This window comes from Mesoplodon mirus (assembly GCF_964341445.2).
Source record: "Mesoplodon mirus genome assembly, chromosome: 6".
NCBI classification, from domain to species: domain Eukaryota; kingdom Metazoa; phylum Chordata; class Mammalia; order Artiodactyla; family Ziphiidae; genus Mesoplodon; species Mesoplodon mirus.
This window is the reverse complement of record NC_138982.1, coordinates 8,667,430-8,691,167: the sequence shown is the minus strand read 5'-3', so window position 1 is coordinate 8,691,167 and position 23,738 is coordinate 8,667,430. Positions and strand designations below refer to the sequence as shown.

General features: G+C 36.4%; 1 protein-coding gene across 4 annotated transcripts in view; it reads left to right on the top strand.

Moving 5' to 3' along the window:
* XRN1 (5'-3' exoribonuclease 1) overlaps positions 1 to 22,676 on the top strand; it is a 101,316-nt gene extending 78,640 nt beyond the window's left edge. The window contains exons 33-43 of one of the 4 annotated variants that reach the window (XM_082626029.1): positions 4,138 to 4,240; positions 7,406 to 7,467; positions 9,143 to 9,265; positions 9,680 to 9,839; positions 11,767 to 11,948; positions 13,558 to 13,671; positions 13,766 to 13,868; positions 16,107 to 16,145; positions 16,507 to 16,667; positions 17,150 to 17,454; positions 18,979 to 22,676. In XM_082626029.1, the coding sequence (XP_082482155.1) occupies positions 4,138 to 4,240; positions 7,406 to 7,467; positions 9,143 to 9,265; positions 9,680 to 9,839; positions 11,767 to 11,948; positions 13,558 to 13,671; positions 13,766 to 13,868; positions 16,107 to 16,145; positions 16,507 to 16,667; positions 17,150 to 17,449 (1,347 nt within the window). In that variant the 3' untranslated portion in view covers positions 17,450 to 17,454; positions 18,979 to 22,676. The other 3 variants (XM_082626030.1, XM_082626032.1, XM_082626031.1) reach the window with 3 other exon arrangements.
* Positions 22,677 to 23,738: the final 1,062 nt, after the last annotated feature.

Below are 23,738 nucleotides of genomic sequence, written 5' to 3'. Positions count from 1 at the left end.
AACAACTTAGCCTTAGAGCATTCCATCCTTCAAGAGTCAGTGAGATTAGGTGGAACTAACAAGACTGAGAAGGAATGGCTGGTGAGATGGGAAGAAAACCAGGGAAGGGTGGTTTCTAGATGCCACGTGAAGAACAGATGTCAGAGAGAACAGAGTAATCAACTGTGTCAAACGCTGCTGATGGATCAGTTAAGATGAAAACTGAGAATCGACTATGCACAGAATTTAGCACACAAAGGCCATTGGGAACCTTGACAAGAACAGTTTCAGTTAAGTGATAGGAGCGAAATACTGATTTGAGTGGGTTTAAGAGAAAAGGGGAAGAGAGAAATTGGAGGCAGCAAATATGGGTAATTCTTTCAAGGAGTTTTGCTCTAAGAGAAAACATTACCCTGAGTCTCTCCTCTTTCCTTTCCCTATTTGTTCAGGTTCTTTGTTAACCTCTGTTCTTCCAGCCTTTCACTGGGGGCTGTTCCCTAAAACGCAACAGTTTTCTTTTCCCTTTTGCCTTATTCCTTGACTGGTGACTTTGGGTCTTACTTCTCTGCTAATTACCACTTAATCTATGTCTCTAATTCCAACCTCTCAATCAAGATCTAACCCAATATCTCCAACTTTCTAGAAGACAGGTATAGATGGATGCTCCGCCATCACCTCAACTTCAAGATATCTCACAACTGACCTCATCTAAAGCCTCTTCTCTTATCCTTGTTTTCTAACACAACCATTTACTCAGGCATATAATCTGAAAAGCATGAAGTCAAAAATTTTTGCTTCTTCTCTCTAATATTTTTTGCATTGAGTACCCAAATCTTTTTACCCCTTCTCAGTTTTTACAACTGGACCTTAAATTGTCATCCCAGCCCTAGACTAACCTCCTCTCTGTGCTTCCTGTTTCTTATGTCTTTCCTTTCTAGTCCTTCTTACATAGTACTTCCTACCTAATCTTTCCTAAAGATCCTTTCACCAGTGTTGCTCAATCATGGCATAACTGAGCAACGTATCTAATAATTAATAAGGACTCCTGCTTTTGAACTCAGTTTATGCCCTGTGGCAGTGTAGTGAAGATAAATCTGGGATTAGACTCAGAATCAGGAAATCAGGTTTTGTGCCTCAAGTTGCACAAATATGATTTCCCTGGGCTTCTGTGGCCTCGTGTATAAAATTAAGGCTTGGACTTAGATGAACTCTGAGGTCTTTTTCAGCCCTCAAATAGTGTTGTTCAAATACTCTAGAATGTATAGGGCTTCCTGTTTAATACTAGTGGAATTCAACCTCAACTCAAACTAATATTTAGGCTTTCTATAATCCAACTCTGCATAGTTCTTATATAAAGTATGTCAACTATTTGGTAAAATGGTCTGTTCTAATCAGATTGGTCTCCTAACTTTCCCTTTCCCATAAACAGGTAATTTCCATTTCAGATTATGTGTTTGCATTGTTCCTTCTACTTAGGATGCCCTTTCCTCTCTCACTGCCAAAAAGTCTACTAGCTATTACCACCAATTTCCTTGAGATGGAACACCACACTTGATATTATATTTCCTCAGAATCTTCTGTATGCATCTCTTATTATTAGGTGCTATTTCATTATTTATATCAGCTGAACACTCCCATGTTTTATCTCCTGTATATTCTAAGAATTATGAGCCACCACATATAACACTTATATCCATGAAGCCTTAATAAGCAGCCTGGAATTCATCTGATAAGCAAATTACAGAGAACATGATTTAAAAAAAAAAAAAGGTATTCAAGCTTCTGGAAAAGGCAAAACTGTAGAGTCAGTAAAAATATCAGTGGTTGCCAGGGATTATTGGGCATGGGAGAGATGAATTGGTGGAGCACAGAAGATTTTTAGAGCATTGAATATGCTCTGTATGATACTATAGTGATGGATACATGTCGTTACACATTTGTCCAAACCCATAGAATATATAACACCAAGAGTGAACCCAATGTAAAATAAGGACTTGGGGTAACGATTATATGTCATTGTAGGTTCATCAGTTGTCACAAATGCACCACTCCAGTGGGGATGCTGATAATGGGGAAGGCTATGCATGTGTGGGGTGGGAGGTATAGGGGAAATCTCTGTACCTTCCTCTCAGTATTGGTGTGAACCTAAAACTGCTCTTTCAAAAAGTCTTTAAGGGCTTCTGGTGGCGCAGTGGTTAAGAATCCACCTGCCAACGCAGGGGACACGGGTTCGAGCCCTGGTCTGGGAAGATCCCACATGCCGCAGAGCAACTAAGCCCGTGCGCCACAACTACTGAGCCTGTGCTCTAGAGCCTGCAAGCCACAACTACTGAGCCCGCGTGCCACAACTACTGAAGCCCGCGCGCCTAGAGCCCATGCTCCACCACAAGAGAAGCCACCGCAATGAGAAGCCCACGCACCGCAACAAAGAGTAGCCCCCGCTCGCCGCAACTAGAGAAAGCCCACACCCAGCAACAAAGACCCAACACAGCCAAAAATAAATAAATAAATTTATATATTTTTTAAAGTCTTTAAAAAAACATTCAAGTCTTTATTGGCAGAATATGACAATGTGACTGACACAAATAGCTTTATGTAGACATCAAACAGAATAACTCAAAAAAACATACTTAAAAGTAGGATATTTTCTTTCTAATTAAACTTAGGGCACTTCTTCTCTGAAATGGTACTGTGAACATGGGTTTTAGAGTAACAGCTCAGATATCAGCTCTCCTATTTAGTTCTGTAACCAATTACATTATCACTTTGACCCTCAATTTACTCCTCTATAACATGGAATCAAAATATACCGTAGCATTTTTATGATTATAGCATTATTATAATGATGTTAAGATAATGGATGCAAAGTACATCTTAACCATGCCTGGCACATAATAGACACACAGTATTCGTTCACACCAATTTATTGATCCTGCTGTTCTAATTCCCTTCTTTAGAGTCAGAATCCCCCACCAGCCATTGTGCTGTGTGGATGGAAATCTCTTGGTCCTTTTTTTTAAAGAGTAAAGAGCCCTAGATGTTCTTGTGCATATGAGCTCATGAGACCTTCCTTCACACTTTGGTGCATATCACAACTATTTTTTGGAGCATGTCCACTGCCAACAAAGACACGATGTGCCTTTGTACCCAGTGTTCATTCGTCTGTGCTCAGAAAAAAATAAATAGGGCCCACCAAAAGCAAAATTGTGTAATCATTGTAAAGTGATTAATTTGTTTTGAACATCTCCAGCCCCTACTTCTGCTTCCCCTTCCCACTTCAGCTGTGGCAAGTTATCTGTCTCTTTTTGCCTTCAGGCCTCTTCTCCCTATCAGAAAGCAAAAGGATCTACTGTGATCTTTATATGAAACTTACTCATGTCATTTTGCTAATTTTGTCCATTCATGCACTGTCTCAATTACAGTAGCTTTATAATCAGTCTTGCTATCTGGTAGTAGTAATAGTCTTCCAGCATTTGAAAACCTTGACATTATAAATATTAATTAATAAAAACCAGGTATTAGGAGAAAGGATGTGAAAGGGCTAATAATATCCTCAACTTTTATAACATAGGGACAGGAATGATGAATTTTTTAAAACTCTAATGGAAATTTTTAAAACAACAAAGTCAAGAAAATAGTATCATAAATCTACATGTACCCATCCTTTACCTTGAACATGTCCAGTTCTGTTTCTTCCATGATACCTATTCATTTCCTATCCCCACATACCCCAGAGATAGGATTATTTTGAAAGAAATCTAGAGGCATCTTTAGAGGCTGATATTTCTGTTATGAAGAAACATTCACCTAAAGTTTAATCTTTAGTTTCTGTATTAACTTCAAACAAAATTAGATTGAATTCTTTCTATTGAAAGCATTTTTGTAAAATGATTGTTTTCTGTGTACCTTACTATCTCACCAATGCATAGAGAATCGTCTGGAGTGGTGATCATAATGTTAATAATGGTTATTTTGGGGGAGGTAGAATTTGAGTGGTTTTCTTAAATTCTCTATACTTTTCTGCATTCCTTAAATCTTTTTCTAGTGAGCTCTATAACTTTTATAAAAATAATAAAGTATTTATTAAGCATTGAGGAAGAGAAGTGGTTTTAATATTAAGAGTTTGTTTAAATCATTTATAAGAACTTTAATTTTCAGGGTGCAGTTCTACCTCAAGAAATAAGTCAAGTAACTCAACATCACAAATCTGGCTTTAATGAGAACAGTGTGAAGCAAAGAAAACATGAGCCTCACAGAAAATGTAAGTTATGAGTTAGAAAGTATACTTGTGGGGCTGCTTCCTTTTATTTTTATTAATTAACAACTTTATTGAGTTATAATTCATACATGATAAAATTCATCCTTTTAAAGTATATACAATCAGTGGTTTTTGGTGTTTTCACAAAGTTGTACAACCAATGCCGCTGTCTAAATTTAGAACAATTTCATCTCCCCAAAAAGAAATACCATACTTATTAGTAGTGATTCCCGTAGCCCTGGCAACCACTAATTTACTTCTGCCTCTATGGATTGACCTATTCTGGATATTTCATGTAAACAGAACCATAAAATATGTGACCTTTGAGACTGGCTCCTTTCACTTGGCATAATCTTTTCAGGGTTCATCCATGTTGTAGCATGTATCAGTGCTTCATTCCTTTCTACAGCTGAACAATATTCTATAGTATGAATACTACATTTTGTTTATCCATTCATCCATTGATGGACATCTGGATTGTTTCCACCTTTGGGCTGTAATAAATAATGCTGCTGTGGATGTTTATGTACAAGTTTTCATGTGAACATATGTTTGCAGTTCTCTTGGGTATATATGAATGAATGGAATAACTGAGTCATGTGTTAACTCTATGCTTAACTTTTTGTGGAACTACCGAACTGTTTTCCAAAGTAGCTGTACCATTTTACATTCCCACCAGCAATATATGAGGATCCAATTTCTTTTTTTCCATAACACTTGTTATTATCCATCTTTTTTATTATAGCCATCCTAGTGAATGTAAAGTGGAGTCTCCTTGTGGTTTCCATTTGTAATTCATTAATGACTAATAGTGTTGAACATTTTTTCATGTGCTTATTGGCTGTTTGTATATCTTCTTTGGAGAAATATATATTCAAATCCTTTTCTCATTTTAAAATTGGGTTGTCTTTTTTATTCTTGAGTTGTAAGACTTCTTTTTATATTCTATATCCTATATGCTGAGCAGATATTTGATTTGCAAATATGTGCTCTCATTCTCTGGGCTGTCTTTTAACTTTTTATACAGTGTCCTTGAAGTACAAAAGTTTTTAATTTTCATCAAGTCTGATTTATCTATTTTTTTCTACTTTTTCTTTGTTTGCTTATGCTTTAGGTATCACCTAAGAAACCATTGCCTAATTCAAGGTCACACAAATTTACACCTATGTTTTCTTCTAAGGGTGTTATAGTTTTAGCTGTAACGTTTAGGTCCTTTTTTCTTTTTTTTTTTTTTTTTTTGTGGTACGCGGGCCCCTCACTGTTGTGGCCTCTCCCGTTGCGGAGCACGGGCTCCGGATGCGCAGGCTCAGCGGCCATGGCTTACGGGCCCAGCCGCTCCACGACATGTGGGATCTTCCCAGACCGGGGCATGAACCTGTGTCCCCTGCATCAGCAGGCGGACTCTCAACCATTGTGCCACCAGGGAAGCTCCTTTTTTCATTTTTGAATAAGTATATATATGGTATGAGATAGGGGTCCGTATTCACTCTTTTGCATATAGATATCTAGTTGTCCCAGAACTATTTGCTAAAAGACAGTTCTTTCCCCATTGAATTCTCTTTGCACTCCATTGAATTGTCTCGGCACCCTTGTCAGAAATCAATTGACCATGGATATATGGGTTTGTTTCTAGTTCATCAATTCCATTTCACCTATCTATATGCCATCTTTTTGGAACAACACACCGTCTTCATTACCATAGCTTTGTTATCAGTTTTGAATTTGGGAAGTTTGAATCCTCCAACATTGTTTTTCTTTTTCAAGATTATTTTGTCTGTTCTGGTCTCTTGCATTTCCATATGAATTTTAAGATCAGCTTGTCTATTTCTGCAAATATGGCAGCTGGAATTTTTATAGGGATCATATTGAATCTGTAGACCACTTTGGGTAGTACTGTCATTTAGCAATATTAAGCCTTTCTATTTCTTTCAGTGATGTCTTGTAGTTTTCAGTGTACAAGTCTTGAACTTTTTTTGTTAAATTTATTTCTGAGTATTTTATTCTATGTAATACTATTGTCAGTAGAACTGTGTTCTTAATTTAGTGGGGGGGAGATTGTTCATTACTATTTATAGAAATAAAACTGACTTTTGTATATTGATCTTGTATCCTCCAACCTTGTTGAACTTATTTATTTGCCCTAATTTTTTTGGCTTCTGCAAATAGAGATAGTTTTACTTCCTCCTATACAATCTGGATGCCTTTTATTTTTCTTGCCTAATTGCTGTGGATAAAGCCACCAGTGCAATGTTGAATAGCCGTGGTGTCACTTTTTATTTTCCTCCTTTTTGCAAGAATTCTTCCTTACTTTCCTCTCTTCCTTTCTTTTCCCCTCTCTGTTCCCTCTCTTCCCTTTCCTTCCCATCTTTGTCCCTTCCTTCCTCTCTCATTCCATCTCCTCCCTCCCCCTGTCATCCCTTCCCCTTACTCCTTTCCTCATCCTCTTTCCTCTTTTGTCTCTCCCTCTCTCCCTTCTTCCTTCCTTCCTCCTTTTCTTCTTTTTTCCCTTTCCTCCTTCCTCTTCTAATCCATCCCTTTCACTTTCTTTCTGTTCCCATCATTTCCCCTTAACAGCAATACTAAAATAGCTTCCTAATTGGTCTCTTACTCATTCTACCTAGCTAATAAGCCACTGCCATATTATAATTTTCTTAAGGCACAATTCTGGTCAGATTCCTACCAGCTCAAAACCTTTCTGTGATTGTGCCTATTGCCTACCAGTATAATTCCATAGTCTTCAGTCCTTTGCAGATTGTGGCTGCGGCCTGCTTCTCTAGTTCAATTAAGCTGCATTATACTCCTCAACCACCAGCAGAGCTGGTCTGTTTTTAGTTCCACAAATATTCCTTGCTTTCTGCTTCTACTATTATTTATCTTTTCTCCTATTATTTCCTTTGCTGGAGTACTTAGCCTCTTACTCTGCCCTTTGGAAACCTGCCGTCCTGCAAGGCTCAATTAGATGCCACCTTTCTTTTTCCCTTACTGTTGTCATCTGTGAGTTTCTCTTCTCACCCTCATCTAAATTATAAGTTCCTCAAGATCAGGGCCTTTGTCTCCTTGGAATTCTGTGAATTTTTTACACAGTGCCTTGCTATGGTAAATACTTGGTAAATTTAATTGGTGTGCAGCAAATTTCATTTAACAAAATTTCTGTTTTCTTGTCTCTAGTTAAAGAAGAGTGTAAGAGTCCTAAAACTGAGAGTCGGTCACAAAAAATATCAAATAGGCAGGTAAGCTTCTCAAAATCACATTTCTAGTAGCCCACCTTTTCTTTTCTTTTTTCTTGAACATCTTTATTGGAGTCTAATTGCTTTACAGTGGTGTGTTAGTTTCTGCTTTATAACAAAGTGAATCAGCTCTACATATACATATGTCCCCATATCCCCTCCCTCTTGCCTCTCCCTCCCACCCTCCCTATCCCACCCCTCCAGGTGGTCACAGAGCACCAAGCTGATCTCCCTGTGCTCTGCTAGTAACCCACTTTTTATTGTAGTTGGTGGCTCTGTGGCATCTGACTGAATTTTGCAGCCCTTTCAGCCAGATTCATAAAGTGCATGACCAGAGGGTTGCTGAGCCTCTCAGTCACTGGGATGGGAGGTTGCACAGCTAGAGTCCAAGATTTGGAACTAGAGAGACCTGAAGTTCTGGTTCTGCCATTTAACAGCTAGGTGGCCTTGAGCAATTCACTACACTTCTAACAGCCTCAATTTCTTCATCTTTAAAATGGAGATAAAAATATATCACTTGTGTCTCTCATTATATATAATCTATATATACATAAATACATACAAACATACCTACATATATGCATATATGTGGGTACATTATATGTATAAAATATGTAGAAATATGTTTGTATATTCAATGAAAGTATATGGACCAACATGGCAAAGTTAACAGTTAATTCTGTGGAGTTAGGTTAATGGGGGAAACTGAGATCATTTATGTTTTATTTTATATAGTTTGTTGTTTGATAAGGAGTGTGTATATATTTTATAATCAAAAAAACATTTTAAGTCAAAATATTTATGTACACTTATGTGCATTTTTATATGCATATTATATAACACAAAGTTTTTAAAAATTATGTCTCTTATAAGCTATAATATATTACATTTATAAAAGATACCTTAGCAGATATCTTGGCATATAACAGGTTCTCAGCCCATTAATTTTTAGATACCAATAAAGGGTTGAATTGCATGACTTCCAGAGTCATCTCTTTCTGCAACTCTTATGCTATAATTTCCTTTCTTCTAGAGAAGGGGTTTGTAAACTCTTTGTGTCATGGACCTCTTTGGTGAAGCCTATGGACTCTTTCTCAGAATAATAGTTTTAATGCTACAGTAAAATACATAAGATTTGAAAGAAAACCAGTAATATTGAAATACCATTAGAATCACCACCATTGTGTTTTATTGCCTACACTCATAACTGAAGGGAATACTAAGTCTCATTTAGAAATTAATGAAAATAAAGATGGAATTTTTCCCCTCATCAAGTTTACGGGCCCCCTTTTTTTCTCATGGTATAAAAGAGAAAATAACACATTAAAAAGTTTGCAGCAATTTATTTAGAATACCATTAAGTCGGAATTATAATTTTATTTGCACAAAAACTCATTCTTACTCTCTTACAGGCATTTGAAGGGCCTGCCAAATGTAATGTTAAGCTTTTGAAGAGAAATTAGAGTGCAGAAGTCTCAGAAACCCGAAAGGTTGAAACTAGTTATCCAAATGCCATTGATAAGCTAAAAGACTGGTTTATTCAAGTTCTCTTCCCAAACTTTAACACCTGGGAAGAACACTGAGTGAAAATTAAATGATCATTTTTGTACATAAAACTCTCAGCTATTTTCGTGCCCTTGTACTTTCATCTTCATGCACAAAATATTTATTCTTTTAGCCTAATCCTGGAATTGAGAACTTCTTAGCATCCTTGAATATCTCCAAAGAAAATGAAGTACAGTCATCTCATCATGAAGAGCCTCCAAGCGAAAAACATTTGTCACCACAGTCATTTGCTATGGTTCGTATTTTGTAAGAGCTTGTACACTCTGGTAGTTTCATTACTGTTAGCCACACATACCCTGTGCAACAGTTAAAACACTTTCTCTTATGTAGACTGGTGTGTGGCATTATTATTGTCATCCTGTGAGAAAGATCGGACTGCCCTGGGCAACTTAGCCACCATAGCTCCCTTGCTTTTCAAACATTGCCACTAGACAATTTGGTCAAAAGTTAAGCAGAATGATAAGTATTGTTTCTTTGCCAGGAAATGTGAATTTTTTTTCAACTCTATTTTCCTTATTCTCTATCTGAATGTAGTTATCATCTTAATTTTTAACAATGGAACTTATTAAAAGAAACATCAGTAAGGTCTGTAGCTTTTAACTTTTCTCCCATATCCCCACTATCTCCATACCAATCATTTTCAAAACAGAAGGGAACTCGGATGCTTAAAGAAATTCTAAAAATTGATGGCTCTGACACTGTGGACCATAAGAATGAGATGAAACAATTTGGTAATGAAGTCACTGTTTCCTCCAATAGAAGAGATGAATATGGATCTTCCTCACAGCCTAAACAAAGTAAGAAATTAAGTAAGTAATCTAAGTACTAGTACTAATAACCAATCACTTCAAAAATTCAGTTCATTTATTTTTTAATCATGTGATTTTTAAAGATAATTAAGTATAATTAAGAGTAACAAATAAGAGTATAATTTTATACTTGTGTCATTTATATAACAATGTAACTATGTAACCAGTAGATCTGCAGTCCCTAAATGTCTTCTTGTGACTACGTTTTTTTTAATATTTCTTTTTTTTAGTAAGTTTATTTTTTTAATTTAATTTTATTTATTTTATTTTATTATTTATTTTGGTTGCACTGGGTCTTAATTGCAGCAGGCGGGCTCCTTAGTTGTGGCACATGTGTTCCTTAGTTGCGACCAGCAGGCTCCATGCATGTGGGATCTAGTTCCCTGACCAGGGATCGAACCGGCATCCCCTGCATTGGAAGGCAGATTCTTAAGCACTGCGCCACCAGGAAAGTCCCTCCTTGTGACTACTTAAATTATACTACTACAGATATTCATTCTGGAGATCCCAAACCTGGAAAGGTTTTCACATTTTAGCTTTTTCTCAGTAATTTTAAAATGATTATGTAACTTAAATACATTATTTAACTTTTCTATAAATTCTTTTATCTGTAAAATGACATTGCAAATGATGGTTGTGATAATTGTATGACATATATAAAGCAGTTAGCACTGTGTCTGACACATCATAGGTGCGAATAATTGATATTAGTATTACGTTAAAATAACTTGACCAACATAAAAATAGAAGAAGCTGTAAAATCAATTTAAAATAATTAATGGAGGCACACACTGGAAAGTGGGCACTTACCTTAAGTCTAAGAAGCCTATAGCATAACATCTGGCACGTAGCTGGATTTCAGTAGATGTCCATCATTACCCCTACCTTCTGTGTCCCCTGTACTTTAATATTTTGACTGTGTAATTATCTGCAAAACCTACCAGGAAAAATGACTCATGCAAAAGTAGGTTGGGGACAGAAGTTTCTCAAAGAGGTAAAAAAACATTTTGAAATAAGCTAATCTGAGTTTATTAAGTATCAAAATCAGAGTCTAACTTCATTTATACTCCACTGAGTATTGGGATAAATAATTTTAAATTCCAGTAACTATCAGGAAACTATTTATCGTAGGGACAGATATGCTCTTGAAATAGAGCAAAATAAAATTTTAAAACAATATTGGATAAATATGGTCCCACTGTCAAAAACAAGTAACTTTTACTATACTTCAGTATAGTGAAAAATATCATCTACCTTAGAGTCAAGAACTCAGAATCCAGCTCATGTAACAGAACTAATGTGTGACTTCAGGCAAGCCACTTAACTTTTTTTAAATCTATAACAGTAAGAGGTTTATATTCATTCTTCACTGGGGTGTGCTTTCTATCCTGTTGGTGAGTTTGTTGATTATAAAGAATGTGAACTTTCAGAATTTTTAAATCATAATAAAGGCACTTAAAAGACTTAATTTCAGAAAAACTTTTAAGAAGCATTATTTTAGAGCAAAAAAAACATTCATCCATGTGTCTCAGAAAGTAGGATGGAATTTTGAGAAAACTGAAGCTAAAGCCTCAGAACTTAAGAATTAATTGTAAATCAGCTCAAGAAAGCCATTTGCATGTTTAGATTTTGCCTGTAAATAACTATGTAGTCATTAATCTCTCACAATGCTTATTTTTGGCAGTCATCTACTCATATTTTTAAATCTTTGTCTTAATTATATATCAGTAATTAATTATAATCATCTAAAATCTTCATTGAATTTAGTCATTTTAGGCAAAACTAAATAGTTCTTATATTTGCTTCATGGGAGAGTCCTCTTCTCACTTTTAACAATGTCCTCCTTGCTATTCTGTAAAGCCCTGCCATAATTGCATAGTTTGAGATATCATTTAATGTGGATATGTCCTTTTCTCTTTTTTGACAGCATCTTATATGAACAAGCCTCACAGTGCTAGTGAGTACCATAGCGTTCAGTCTGTGGACAGTGTGTGCTGGCCTGCTGCCAGCCAGATTCCTCCTGTGTCCACACCAGTAACTGAACTTTCTCGAATTTGTTCCCTTGTTGGAATGCCACAACCAGATTTCTCCTTTCTGAGAACACCACAGGTATTGTATATTACTGTTCTTCCATTTACATAAGTTATTGAACACTGAGCTTAAATAAATTGACTGAAAATCTTTGGCTAGAAATAATACAGTGGAGCTAATTTTTTTGACTTTATGAGCAGCATAGATTAATACCTCTCACCCTGGGTCTTCCATTTATGCATAACCAGACCCCTCAGAGAAACTGATAGAGGAAGCTGGGCAGCAGGTAGCCTCGCAAGATTCTGCAGACTGATAGAGCTAGGGATTTTGGTCCCCAGCAGCAGTTTTCAAACTTTTTGGTCTCAGAAACTCCCCATCTTTTCTTTGAGGACCCCAAAGAACTTTTGTTTACTTGTGTTATATTTACCAAATTAAAAATTAAAACTGAAAAAAAAATTTTAATGTTGTTAATTTAAAATGACTGAAAAAAATTTAATGAGAAGAGTCACATTGCTCTACATTTTTGCAAGTCTTATCCATCTTCTAGCTGAATAGAGAAGCTAGATTCTCATATCTGCTTCTTACTATCAATCTCTTGTAATACGTGGTTTTGGTTGAAATATATGAAGAAAATCTGGCCTCACACAAATAGTTGGAAAAAGGAAGAAAATTTTAATAGCCTTTTCATATAACTGTGGATGTTCTTTGATACTACTTTAAAACATGGTATTTTCTTAAAAGTTAGTGCAATGTAGAATCTGAAATTATATCAATGAACTTTTTGTTCTCTGTATACTTATGAGAAAAGGAGAGTGAAAAGGGCAAATAGAATTTTCATATTATAATAAAAATAGTTTGAACCTCAAGGATCCCCAGAAAGGGGCTCAGGGACCTCCAGGATCCCCACTCTGCACCTTGAGAACCACGGCAGGAAGGCTGTTTTCTCCTTTTTACATCCAGATTCTTGACACATTCTCACCTAAAGCAGAAAGCATGATTAAACTAATAATGCTACATAAAAATGGCTACCTTTTAAAAAAGTAACATTTCTTTAAAATCTTTTTTATAAAAGAAAAGCGCATACTGTAAAGAGTTATCATTTAAATTTAAATACAAAATCAGTCAGAACCTCTGAGTCTTTTAAATTTTAGCAGTTAATTCATATTAGCGAAGTATGTGCTATTTAAAGGATGGTGGAAAGCAGGGGTCAGCAGATTTTTTCTATAAATGGCCATAGAGTAAATATTTTAGGCTTTGTGGGCCATATGGTCTCTGTCACAACTACTCACCTCTACAATTACAGTATGAAAACAGCCATAGGTGATACATAAGAGTGGGCTTGGCTGTGTTCCAGTAAAATCTTACATACAAAACAAGTAGAAAACCTAGTTTCCTGATCCGAGATATAAAAAAGAAAGTTTTGCTGGCTTTCATTGACATTATGATGCTTGGTCCTCAGCTAGCTTAGAGATCATTTTAACTTTGTAAACATTGAAAGATAAGGCAACAATTGTAAAGTTTTTGCGTCATAACCCAGAACTTAAGCTGATAGTCCTTTTTTGAATTCTTAGATTTTTTTTTACAAAATGTTAGATGAAATTATTCCATTTGTTTAAACTAAGCTTTGGAGGAGGAGGTCGACTTCCTGGACAGGTAACTTCATAACCATTCATGTTCTTTTTTTTAGACAATGACAGTTTGCCGGGTAAAATTATCTAACGGCTTACTGGTACATGGGCCACAGTGCCATTCTGAAAATGAAGCCAAGGAACAAGCTGCACTTTTTGCTTTACAACAATTGGTGAGAACTGTCCATGAATTCTCTACTAAATCTTTAATTAATCCCTCTGGATGTTTTTGTTGCATTGTTTTATAACTTTTAAATACTTCCATAGGGCTCCTTAGGAGTGAATTTCCCTTTGCCTCCACCAATATTTCCAAGTTATCCTCCTGCTGTACCACCTGGAACCATTCCTCCAGTTTTTCCCCAACCTACTGGTAAGATATTTTGCTCTTCTCAATATTTGTTATTGAATTATATTGTTTTTAGAAAGTTCTTTTATGAAGCATCATTTTGAGGAAACAAAAAAATTACCTAAATATTTAGGTAATTTAAGGAGTTGTGAGAAGTAAAGCCTGAAACCAGAGCCTGCAGGTTCATCTAAAAATACCATTTGCCCTCCTACAGTCTCTAGTGTGGCTAGATAGAGTAGGACTGTTCTCTGTTTTGGGCAGCCCAGTAGCTGCCAACGCATGAATTTGGGTTTAAGGCAGACATCAAAAACACAGGGAGGGGGGGTGGGGGTGTAGTTGTAGGGAGTTGGGGGAGGTGTGGGAAGAAAAAAACAGAGATGAAGGGAATAAGAAGCTGTGGATTTGAAAGAAACTGCCTTTGGTGATTAGGGAAATGAAGAGCGGAGGGGATTTTGCACTTACTCTATGTATGTTTCTTAATATTCTCTCACACTGAGGATAGGTACATAGAAGACTAAAGAGCTTTTAAAAGATAATTACTCTTAAAAGAATTTTTTTTAAGTTTTACAAAAAAAAAAAACATAATCAGAGTACCCTACTTGGCTTTGCAGTAATAATATTTATACAGTCACATATCATAAACACTGATCATAATTTTAAACAAACATTGTAGTATACTTACATTGGGAGGACAGGGTAAGTATTGAGGGGTGGTATAAAAGAACTGAATTTTGATCTATCATAACAGGAAGTCTAAAAATGCCTAAAATTGAAAAATCAACTAGCAGTATAAGCAAATTATTGAACAGTTTGGAAATAAACAGTTAAACCTGGGATGGACTGGATGACTGCTATATTATGTTGAAAACCCTTTTTATTACGATATGTGTGTGTATAATTATCTTTACTTTGATTTGTTTAAAAATGCAGTTTGTCTAAGGTCATAAGTTACTAAGTAGCAGTAGTAGCATTCAAAAGCAAATACATCTAATTACAAAGCCCACAATTTTGTTACTGTACTACACTGGCATTCCTTTGCCTGTATAAACAATGTGTAGTCATAAAATTTTTATGACGCAGTGGATCTGAAATTTTCATATAGCTCAAGGTAGTAAGTCCACTATAACCTGGAAAATCTAATTTAACTGCTTTTTCACTTTCAAAAATGAATCCAGCAGCTATATATCAATTAATTTTAAGTAATTAGTTCATGCAGGTTACCTAAAGTTCTACCCACAAGCTTCTCTCAAAAAGGATTTGTCTTATGAGAATATATTATCTAAAAGGAATGATTGTTTTCCCATTTATTATCGATATTTTATAGCTTGATTATTATGTTTACGTTCATTATTATATCATGTTTATTAGTGTATTCATACCTACCAAGAATTTTAAAGCTTAATTGGAGTTCTTTTGGTTTTGTGCTATCCAGTATTCCAATAATAATATATGATATAAAAGCCACGAGATTTGAACGTTAATCAGGAGAAAACAACTTATGCATCAGATTAAGATTTTCAAGTTATTTTATAGATTTCCACTTTATGGTATGAAAGGGTCCCAATGGAGAAAAATATATTTTATATTTAGGACAGTGGTTTTGGGAAATGGTTGAGTTGACCTATGCATAAGATTACTATAGCATCTTTTAAATAGATCTTCTTAGTCTTATAACTGCCACCAAACTTGCACATAGTTTTCTGACTCTTACTAGTGTGTTTCGTATTAAAACTGTTCTTTATCCTGGAATTTTTACATGCGTAATTCATAACATTGAAATATATTACGATTCCTCTCTCCTGATCCACACATTTTTTAAGTAGCTGAGTTTTAGCTAAGCTACACTGTCTTAGAATTCTGGCTGCCTTTTTCTCTCTTTAAAACGAAGGTTTGAGCGCAGCACATGCCTTCTTTGGTGGCAACGTGCTGGTGCTTCGACTGTCATTGTGTCATGCAGTAGTTCCCAAATGTTGCATTGGTGCTGACTGTGGAGCTTATGAACAGTACAGAGCACTGGACCCCTCAGAGTCTGATGGACTAGGTCTGGGGCCTTGCCCAGGAATCTGTAGTTCATAAGCTCCCTATGTGATCCAGATACACAGATCAGTCTTGGGAGCCACTGATTCAATGTGCTTTTAATAAGAAAATGTAACTTTTTAAAAAAATTCTTGAATTACAAATATTAGAATAGGGAAAAAGATTCTACATGTTATATGAAAGCAATCAGATTTCAAGACTTGAGCTTTTTTGGTTGTTTTGTAGGCTGGGATCACTATGGAAGCAACTTAGCACTGGGGGCAGGTGAGATTCTTAATATTTCTCTCTTCGTGCCCTGGCTTTTCTCCCCCAAGGGACAGTTTCATGACCCTTCTATTATTTTTTTAAATATTATTACAAATACTCCTAAAGCTTATATCAGTGTATGGTACTGTCGGCCTTCGTAGGCCAGACAGCATAATGATAAGCTGACTTCTGTAGATGATTCACAGTCCTTAAGGGGCTCCTGAGGTTGAACGTTGTAAGCAAGGGTAATCAGAAATTAGGTGTATATGCCCTTTGCCAAAGAGAAAAAAGCCAAAAAAGGGTAGCAGAAGGAGGTCTTAAATTTCAAGGCTTTTATGATACCATTTTACTAAAACAGCTTTTCCATAATTTTTAACAGCTAATATAATGCCCTCATCAGCTCATCTCTTTGGCTCAATGCCATGGGGACCACCAGTGCCAGTTCCTGGGAAGCCCTTCCATCATACTTCATATGCTGGGACCATACCCATGGGTGGAGGAATGCCAGCTGGTGTGCACAATCAGTTCATACCTCTACAGGTGAGACCTGAAAGAGAATTATTATATTTTTTTAACAGAATTAGTTTCTCACCGCTCAAAGACCATTGATAAAATTTTGTTTATTCGGTAATTATTCAGTGCCAACTAGAAGTCCATTCAGTACTGGTCTGGGTACTGAGAATATATTTTGACCAGTGGTGACCAGTCTGACCTGTTCCCTGCTGTCTGAGTTTGTGTTCTAATAGATAATAATAATTGCAACAAGTAATAACATCCTTTTCTAGAACAAAGGGATTTAAAATCAGGAATATCAATCTGCTTTATATTTAAGTTATGGATAATTTTTAAATATTTTATTTGTAACCATATTCCTTGAATTTCTAAAGTGTGCTTTGGAGGTTATAAGTGGAAGTCACAAGTCAGCAGTGATTGACAAGTATTCGCAGCATGGTTTATGGTATTTTCTGACACTAGCTTTTTTGGTCTGCATTGTTAATTAATGATGCTTTTATTCCTCAAAGGTAACTAAAAAAAGGGTTGCAAACAAAAAGAATTTCGAGAACAAGGATGCCCAGAGTTGTCAAGCCACCCTACTTCAGACTAGCCAGTCAGCATCTTCTGATGTCACCAAAGTGATTCCACAGGAGAGTTTATCAGCTTCCTTAAAGTCCTCTCAGATTTCTCAACTTGCGTCTCCTTTTCAAGTTGAAGCTGCCTCCCCAGGCCACAGTATGTCTCACCATAAGTCAACACCAAGCTCCTCAAGAAGAAAATCAAGAAAACTGGCTGTCAATTTTGGAGTTTCTAAACCTTCCGAATAAATTTGGTACTTGGAATTAAATTAATTTCATTCCTTTCCTCCCGCCTTTTTATAAATCTATATCTGTGTGTCATAAAAAATTACAGTGTACTATTTTAAAACAGTATATTTCAATTAAAATTTTTAAAATGTTTAGTTGTCAGGCACTTTTCGTGCTATTTAAAAGACTATACATCAAATTGTGCATCTTAAGTATGTGCAATTTGTTTTACATCAATTATACCTCAATAAAGCTGTAAAAAAAAGACTAAATTCAACCTTGTGTTCAAATAATATCAATGGACTAAGCATTCAAATGTACCACTCTAACCACTGACCTCATCATTAGAGGCATCCTAAACTATGAATTAGATATCATATTGCAATAATTATAAACATTTTTTACACTATCATTGAGGGATAATTAAATGGAGCATGAAAGTTGGGCCTCAAGTGTAATTTACTGAATGTGGATTTTCTTTCTCTTTTTAATGATGTACCAGAAGTGTCAGGAGAATGGCTCTTACTTACAGGTATTTTACCTTATGGTTTATTATATCTGAGGGTCCTTTGGACCTGCTGTGATCACACTTGTGGTGTGCTGCCAGTTCTGCTTTATTCTCAGTTTTGTACCAAAGCAACTGCAGAATACTGATCAGAATATGTCATTTAGCTGCTGAGAAGGATAAACAGCAATCTAGATTTGAGCAAATGGTTACAATTTTTTAGATTATTCAAGAACCAGCATTAGTAATTTCTAATACAATTGTTTCAAAATCTACAGGGTATAATGATTACAAATTAATCTTCTAATAGAATAACGTACAAAATATTAATCATGTTAATTAAAATAAATTGTGTTATCAATTTGTATAGCTTTTTACCTGCTTACCTAAACATACATGAGAGCTCCATTGTTGGTCCGTGTGTAGTGCTTCCTGGAACTGATGAAATTCTAAATTTTTCAAAAATTCCAAGGTGTGCACAGGTACCATCAGTGTATACTGTACATTATTTATATGACAAGTGCCCGTCTCATTCTCGTTCCGTGTTTTTAGCTTTACGCTGAACTGCCCAGGGACTCTGGCGTTTTGTCTTTGCATGTCACGTGTGGGTGTGTATTGTTCAAGCTGTAGCTGTTGAAATTATTTTAGAGTTTATGAAAATGTCTCAGTGGTACCAGGGCCTGAGTTTTTATATATATGTTTGTGCTTTCATTTTTGTGATATGCTTGTATTTTTAAGGAAGTAAGTTATCATACTTTTTTAAAAGTAGGAGCAACCGTCTTTGTATGGAACTGATTATTATACTTAGTTTCATTTGGCTCATTGAAAACTCTGCCATGAGTCTGAGTCTGTTTGTTTTTAAAAATGCTAGTATTGAATTAAATGGATTTCCTTCTCTAACTGCTAAATGTTAGAGTTTCTCTAAATGCTAGTAGGATATTTGTATATTAGTCGTGCCTTTAGTGTAAGAGAAAAGTGTTTATTATCTGTCATTTATCACAGTCATGTGAGTTTCTGTGATTTTATTTTCTGTTAATTTTCCTAGATGCAGATGTTCATTGGCTCCCAGAATTTCCTTTTTGGGGAATATTTGTGTCTCTGTCATGGGATCCTGAGTCACGAGGCTCCAGTACTTCTCCGTGTTGGTCCTTATTGCCTCACGAACTTTTGTTTTTTTTTTTAAGGGAACATCTATTTGGGGCATACAATACAAAAAAGTTCAATTGTGACAATAAGATTATGTCAACCTCTTACTACTTTAAAGTGTATAATATTTTTCACCTTATGTAACTTTACAAACTCAAGCATTCAAGAATTGCCTCACTCATCATTGCTCTGTGACCACTCTATAAAGAGTGTACAGCCCACTTCTTTTTTTTTTTTTTTTTTTTTTCTTTTTTTGCGGTACGTGGGTCTCTCACCGTTGTGGCCTCTCCCGTCGCGTAGCACAGGCTCCGGACGCGCGGGCTCAGCGGCCATGGCTCACGGGCCCAGCCGCTCCACGGCATGTGGGATCTTCCCGGACCGGGGCACGAACCCGTGTCCCCTGCATCGGCAGGCAGACTCTCAACCACTGAGCCACCAGGGAAGCCCCCACATCTTTTTTAAAGCCCAGAAGAAGGAGCACGTGCCATCTTCTGAAAACTCCAAGAGAAATTTCGGTAAGCACAGTGCCACTGAACCCATATAAGGATGTTTCCTCAGTATTCAAGCAAAGCAAGCTGACAATTCTAGGTGAATAGGCAGTAAAAGTGTTTTCTTTTCATTCTTCTCTTTTTAAAAAATGTATTATTCTAAAAGTCAAGACTAAAGAGAGATTAAAATGGGAGAGAGCTCCATAATGACTAGATAGTGTCAGGCATTCATCTATATTCTCTTCACCTTGTACACCTATTCTAAATGTGGGCCTGAGAACAGTAGATGTGCCCTCTCTGGGGAGGATGTAAGAGGCAGAGACTGTTTTTATCTCATGACAATCTTGAGGAGACTAGATCCACTAATAGACTGGGAAACTTACAGTTTTTCCTTTTTTTGGATGGTGCAGACTCAGAATACCCCAAAGTTTAGAAATATGCCCATTCAACTGTTGAATCTGTTGTGGCCTTTCTGTGGAAACCATGGGCTGTACAGGGCACAGAGGAGGAGATTCCCCAAAATGCTTCATGTTTCCATGTAATAAGAGTAGTTAAATCTATTTAAACCTTCTTCTCCTCGCTGAAACATTATTTCTAAATATCCTTGTTCAATAAAGTTTTTTTTCTTTTTTTTTGAGCAAATTAAGTGAATTTTGAAGATTGGTCCTTTAGTCTCATTGTTTTCACCATTTCCTACATTACCTGAGCTTTATAATTTTACAGATAGACTGTATTAATTGAAACATCATGTAGACTCGCATCTTAAACGTCTGAGACTCAGTTGCCTGAAAAATTAATTTCACCTCTGTGTGTATCTTGGTTTCAGTTGAAGACTTTCCTTGCTTGTTCAGAGGGATAAGTAGTTCTTTTAGAACTAAAAAGATAAGGAGATCTTTTTTTTTTCCTGTTGGTGGGAGAGATGAAAAACTCCTGATGCAGGTTTTTTGTTTTTTATTTCCTTTTCTATAATCAGGTACTTGCTTTGGTTTTAGACTGATATTTTTCAAACTAATCTAGGTTTTGGGGGGAGGGGTCAGAGATGGAGGCAGTTGGAAGAAGGAAACAGTTAAATAAGACCTATCCAACTCTGCATTTTTAGACTATATCTTTCTAGCTCAAGAGAATATATAAGTTGCAGGGTCTTTTTTATTCACTCACTTTTTTTTTATGATCTTTTTTCTTTTAATTGGAGTATAGTTGTTTTACAACGTTGTGTTAGTTTCTACTGTACAGCAAAGTGAAGTAGAGTTCCCTGTGCTATACAGCAGGTTCTTATTATCTATTTTATACCTATTAGTATTCACTCACTTTTAAATCATCTGTTTTATTTGTATTAATAAATCATACATTTTCATAGTGATTGTCTAATTTTTACCTTTAAGATAGCGAGGACTGCCCAGCTGTCCATTGAAGTTCATTGTAATATGCTTCATCTCATTGTCCAGAGCCTCTTTTTTTTTTTTTTTTTTTTTTTTTTTTTGCGTTACGCAGGCCTCTCCCTGTTGTGGCCTCTCCCGTTGCGGAGCACAGGCTCCGGACGCGCAGGCTCAGCGGCCATGGCTCACGGGCCTAGCCGCTCCGCGGCATGTGGGATCCTCCCGGACCGGGGCACGAACCCGCGTCCCCTGCATCGGAAGGCAGACTCTCAACCACTGTGCCACCAGGGAAGCCCCAGAGCCTCTTTTTTAAAGCAACTGTGTACAATCTCCCAGCTTTTTGAGTTTGCTATATTTCTTAGTACCATCTTGCTTCCAAATTGTGTTTTTGCTGTGGAGAAGAATTAATTTATTGGGAGAGAAACGACCATGACAGACATTCTCAACCTTTAAAAAGAAATGAATCACAGAAATTCCCTTTTTTTTTTAGAGACAGTGATAGGACTCAAACTGGCAGTGTTATAAGTTTTGTCAGTGAAACAGTGGGTTTTTTTTTTGCAGGAGCTTCCTTTCCTAGTTAGGATAATGCTTAAAATTCCAGAAATGAATATGTTTCAGACAGAGCTGGTTCAGATTTCCATCAGACCACTCCATCTTCTGCCAGGGAGCAGTATGAGACAGCGTCGAGACAGACAGAACGGGGGCAGGGGAAGTTTCACTGACTTCAATCCAACACCACTGATCCTTTGTTTAGAGGGAGAGAAAAAACAGGTATAAAATAGTTTTCGTAGTTAAGAATATCACCAATCCATAGCTGCTTTGTGTGTGTGTGTGTGTGTGTGTGTGTGTGTGTGTGTGTGTCAGTGAACCAGCAGTAATGCCTTGCTCAGTCGCATTCAGCCATCTCAAGTGCAATTCATGATGGAGACTCTGGTTTCCAACAGATAAAGTTTTACATAAAGTTTTTCCTGTAAAAATTAGGTTTTTTTCAACAGTACACCTATTGCTGTTATTTCAGCAATTGGTATACTATTTAATTGCCCAGGCCAAATAATTAAATTTCTGTAGATGTTTTAGTAATTTGAGCCAAATCCTCATACTGTTTTCTCATAAAGTAATAAGAATGAGAATTTGGTCCTCAGTTTGCTTTAAGTTCTCTTATTCCTTTCTTTCCCTTACAGTTAAAGGACTTTTTTGTTTGTTTTGGAGCTTGGGGGCTTTTTTTTTGCCTGAAGTGTCGTACATTTTCTTTTGCTTGCACCCAGTTGCTTCTTTGAGTGTTTTCATCTATTTTGATATATGAGTAGTAGATAGTGTACTGTACCATCAAAGTGTTCCAACGTTTTGTTCTTTTACACAATGTAAGTAAGTATAACTCATATATCTTAATTCCTTTCTTTCCTCACATAAGTATTTTATAAGTAACTGGAATTTTTCATTAGATCTTATACAGAGCAGTATTTTATTAAAAGTTCAAAAGGGAAGACTTTTATGTGCTCATTTTGTAGTTTTTGTTTTTTAAATATCTTTACATTGTCTGCAATTAAAGTGTTTTAAACTTGCATTGGAATGGACTCCGAATGTATTTTTGTGTTAAGCTGTACATTTGTAGATTTCTAGCATGAAGTTAGCCTCAAAATGTGCAAAAGGATTTTAAAATATATGAATCACTGAGTTTAAACATCTATACATGTTAAATGCTATATGGATTTTAATTAAAACTTTGAGAATGATTTCATAAGTTGTTTGTTCTTGTATGTTTGCAGTGATATTAAAAGTAGAAACATTACAGTATTCACTTAAACCCCATATCCTTTTTTTTAGCAAGTTTTTTAAAAATATATTTATTTACTTACTTACTTGGCTGTGTCGGGTCTTAGTTGCAGCACGTGGGATCTTCGTTGCGGCATGTGGGATCTTTTGCTGCAGTGCACGGGCTTCCCTAGTTGCAGCGTGCAGGCTTCTCTCTAGTTGTGGCACACAGGCTCCAGAGCATGCAGTCTCGGTAGTTGTGGCACACAGGCTTAGTTGCACTGCAGCATGTGGGATCTCAGTTCCCCATCCGGGGATCAAACCTGCATCCCTTGCGTTGGAAGGCGGATTCTTACCCACTGGACCACCAGGTAAGTCCCAAACCCCATATCCTTTTATACTGGTATTTTGAAACTATGTCAGTTAGCATAAACTAGACAGCACGATTGGTGGAGAAAGTCGGACTATAGATTCTGTTGGCCACTGTTCAGATCCTACCTCTACTTCTAATTGTAAATAAATCATTCTCATTTTAAGACTGGCAAGTTATGTAATACCTAAGCCTCAGTTTCTTCATCTCCTAAAGGAAGAAAACAACACCCCTTGTATGGTTAATATGTTTAAAGCACTGGGTACATAGCAGGTATATTACAGATGTAAGTAAATAAGGATTTGTCACATGTACCCAAACACACAGAGTCCTGTATGGTGCCAAATACCTCTATGCTTTTCCCACTGAGTCCCTCTCCAGTATTCAATTCATGCAGAGTCCCCACGCCTCACTTAGGCATCTGGGAGACAGTTCTCTTTCTGTTCTTCCTTTTCCCTGCCATTGATCCCCTCTATCTTTTCTACCAAGGGGAAGGTTCTTACAGAGCCATGTTGGAAGAGGCTTTAATTCTTACTCATAAGACTGGGGAATCTACCAGACTAACATCTTGCTAATTGGCCATGTCTCACAATATAACTCCAATGCATTATTATGCATATTACCAAAATCTCTCGATGGGAGGGATGGGAAGGAGTTGGAAAGAGAGGGTTAA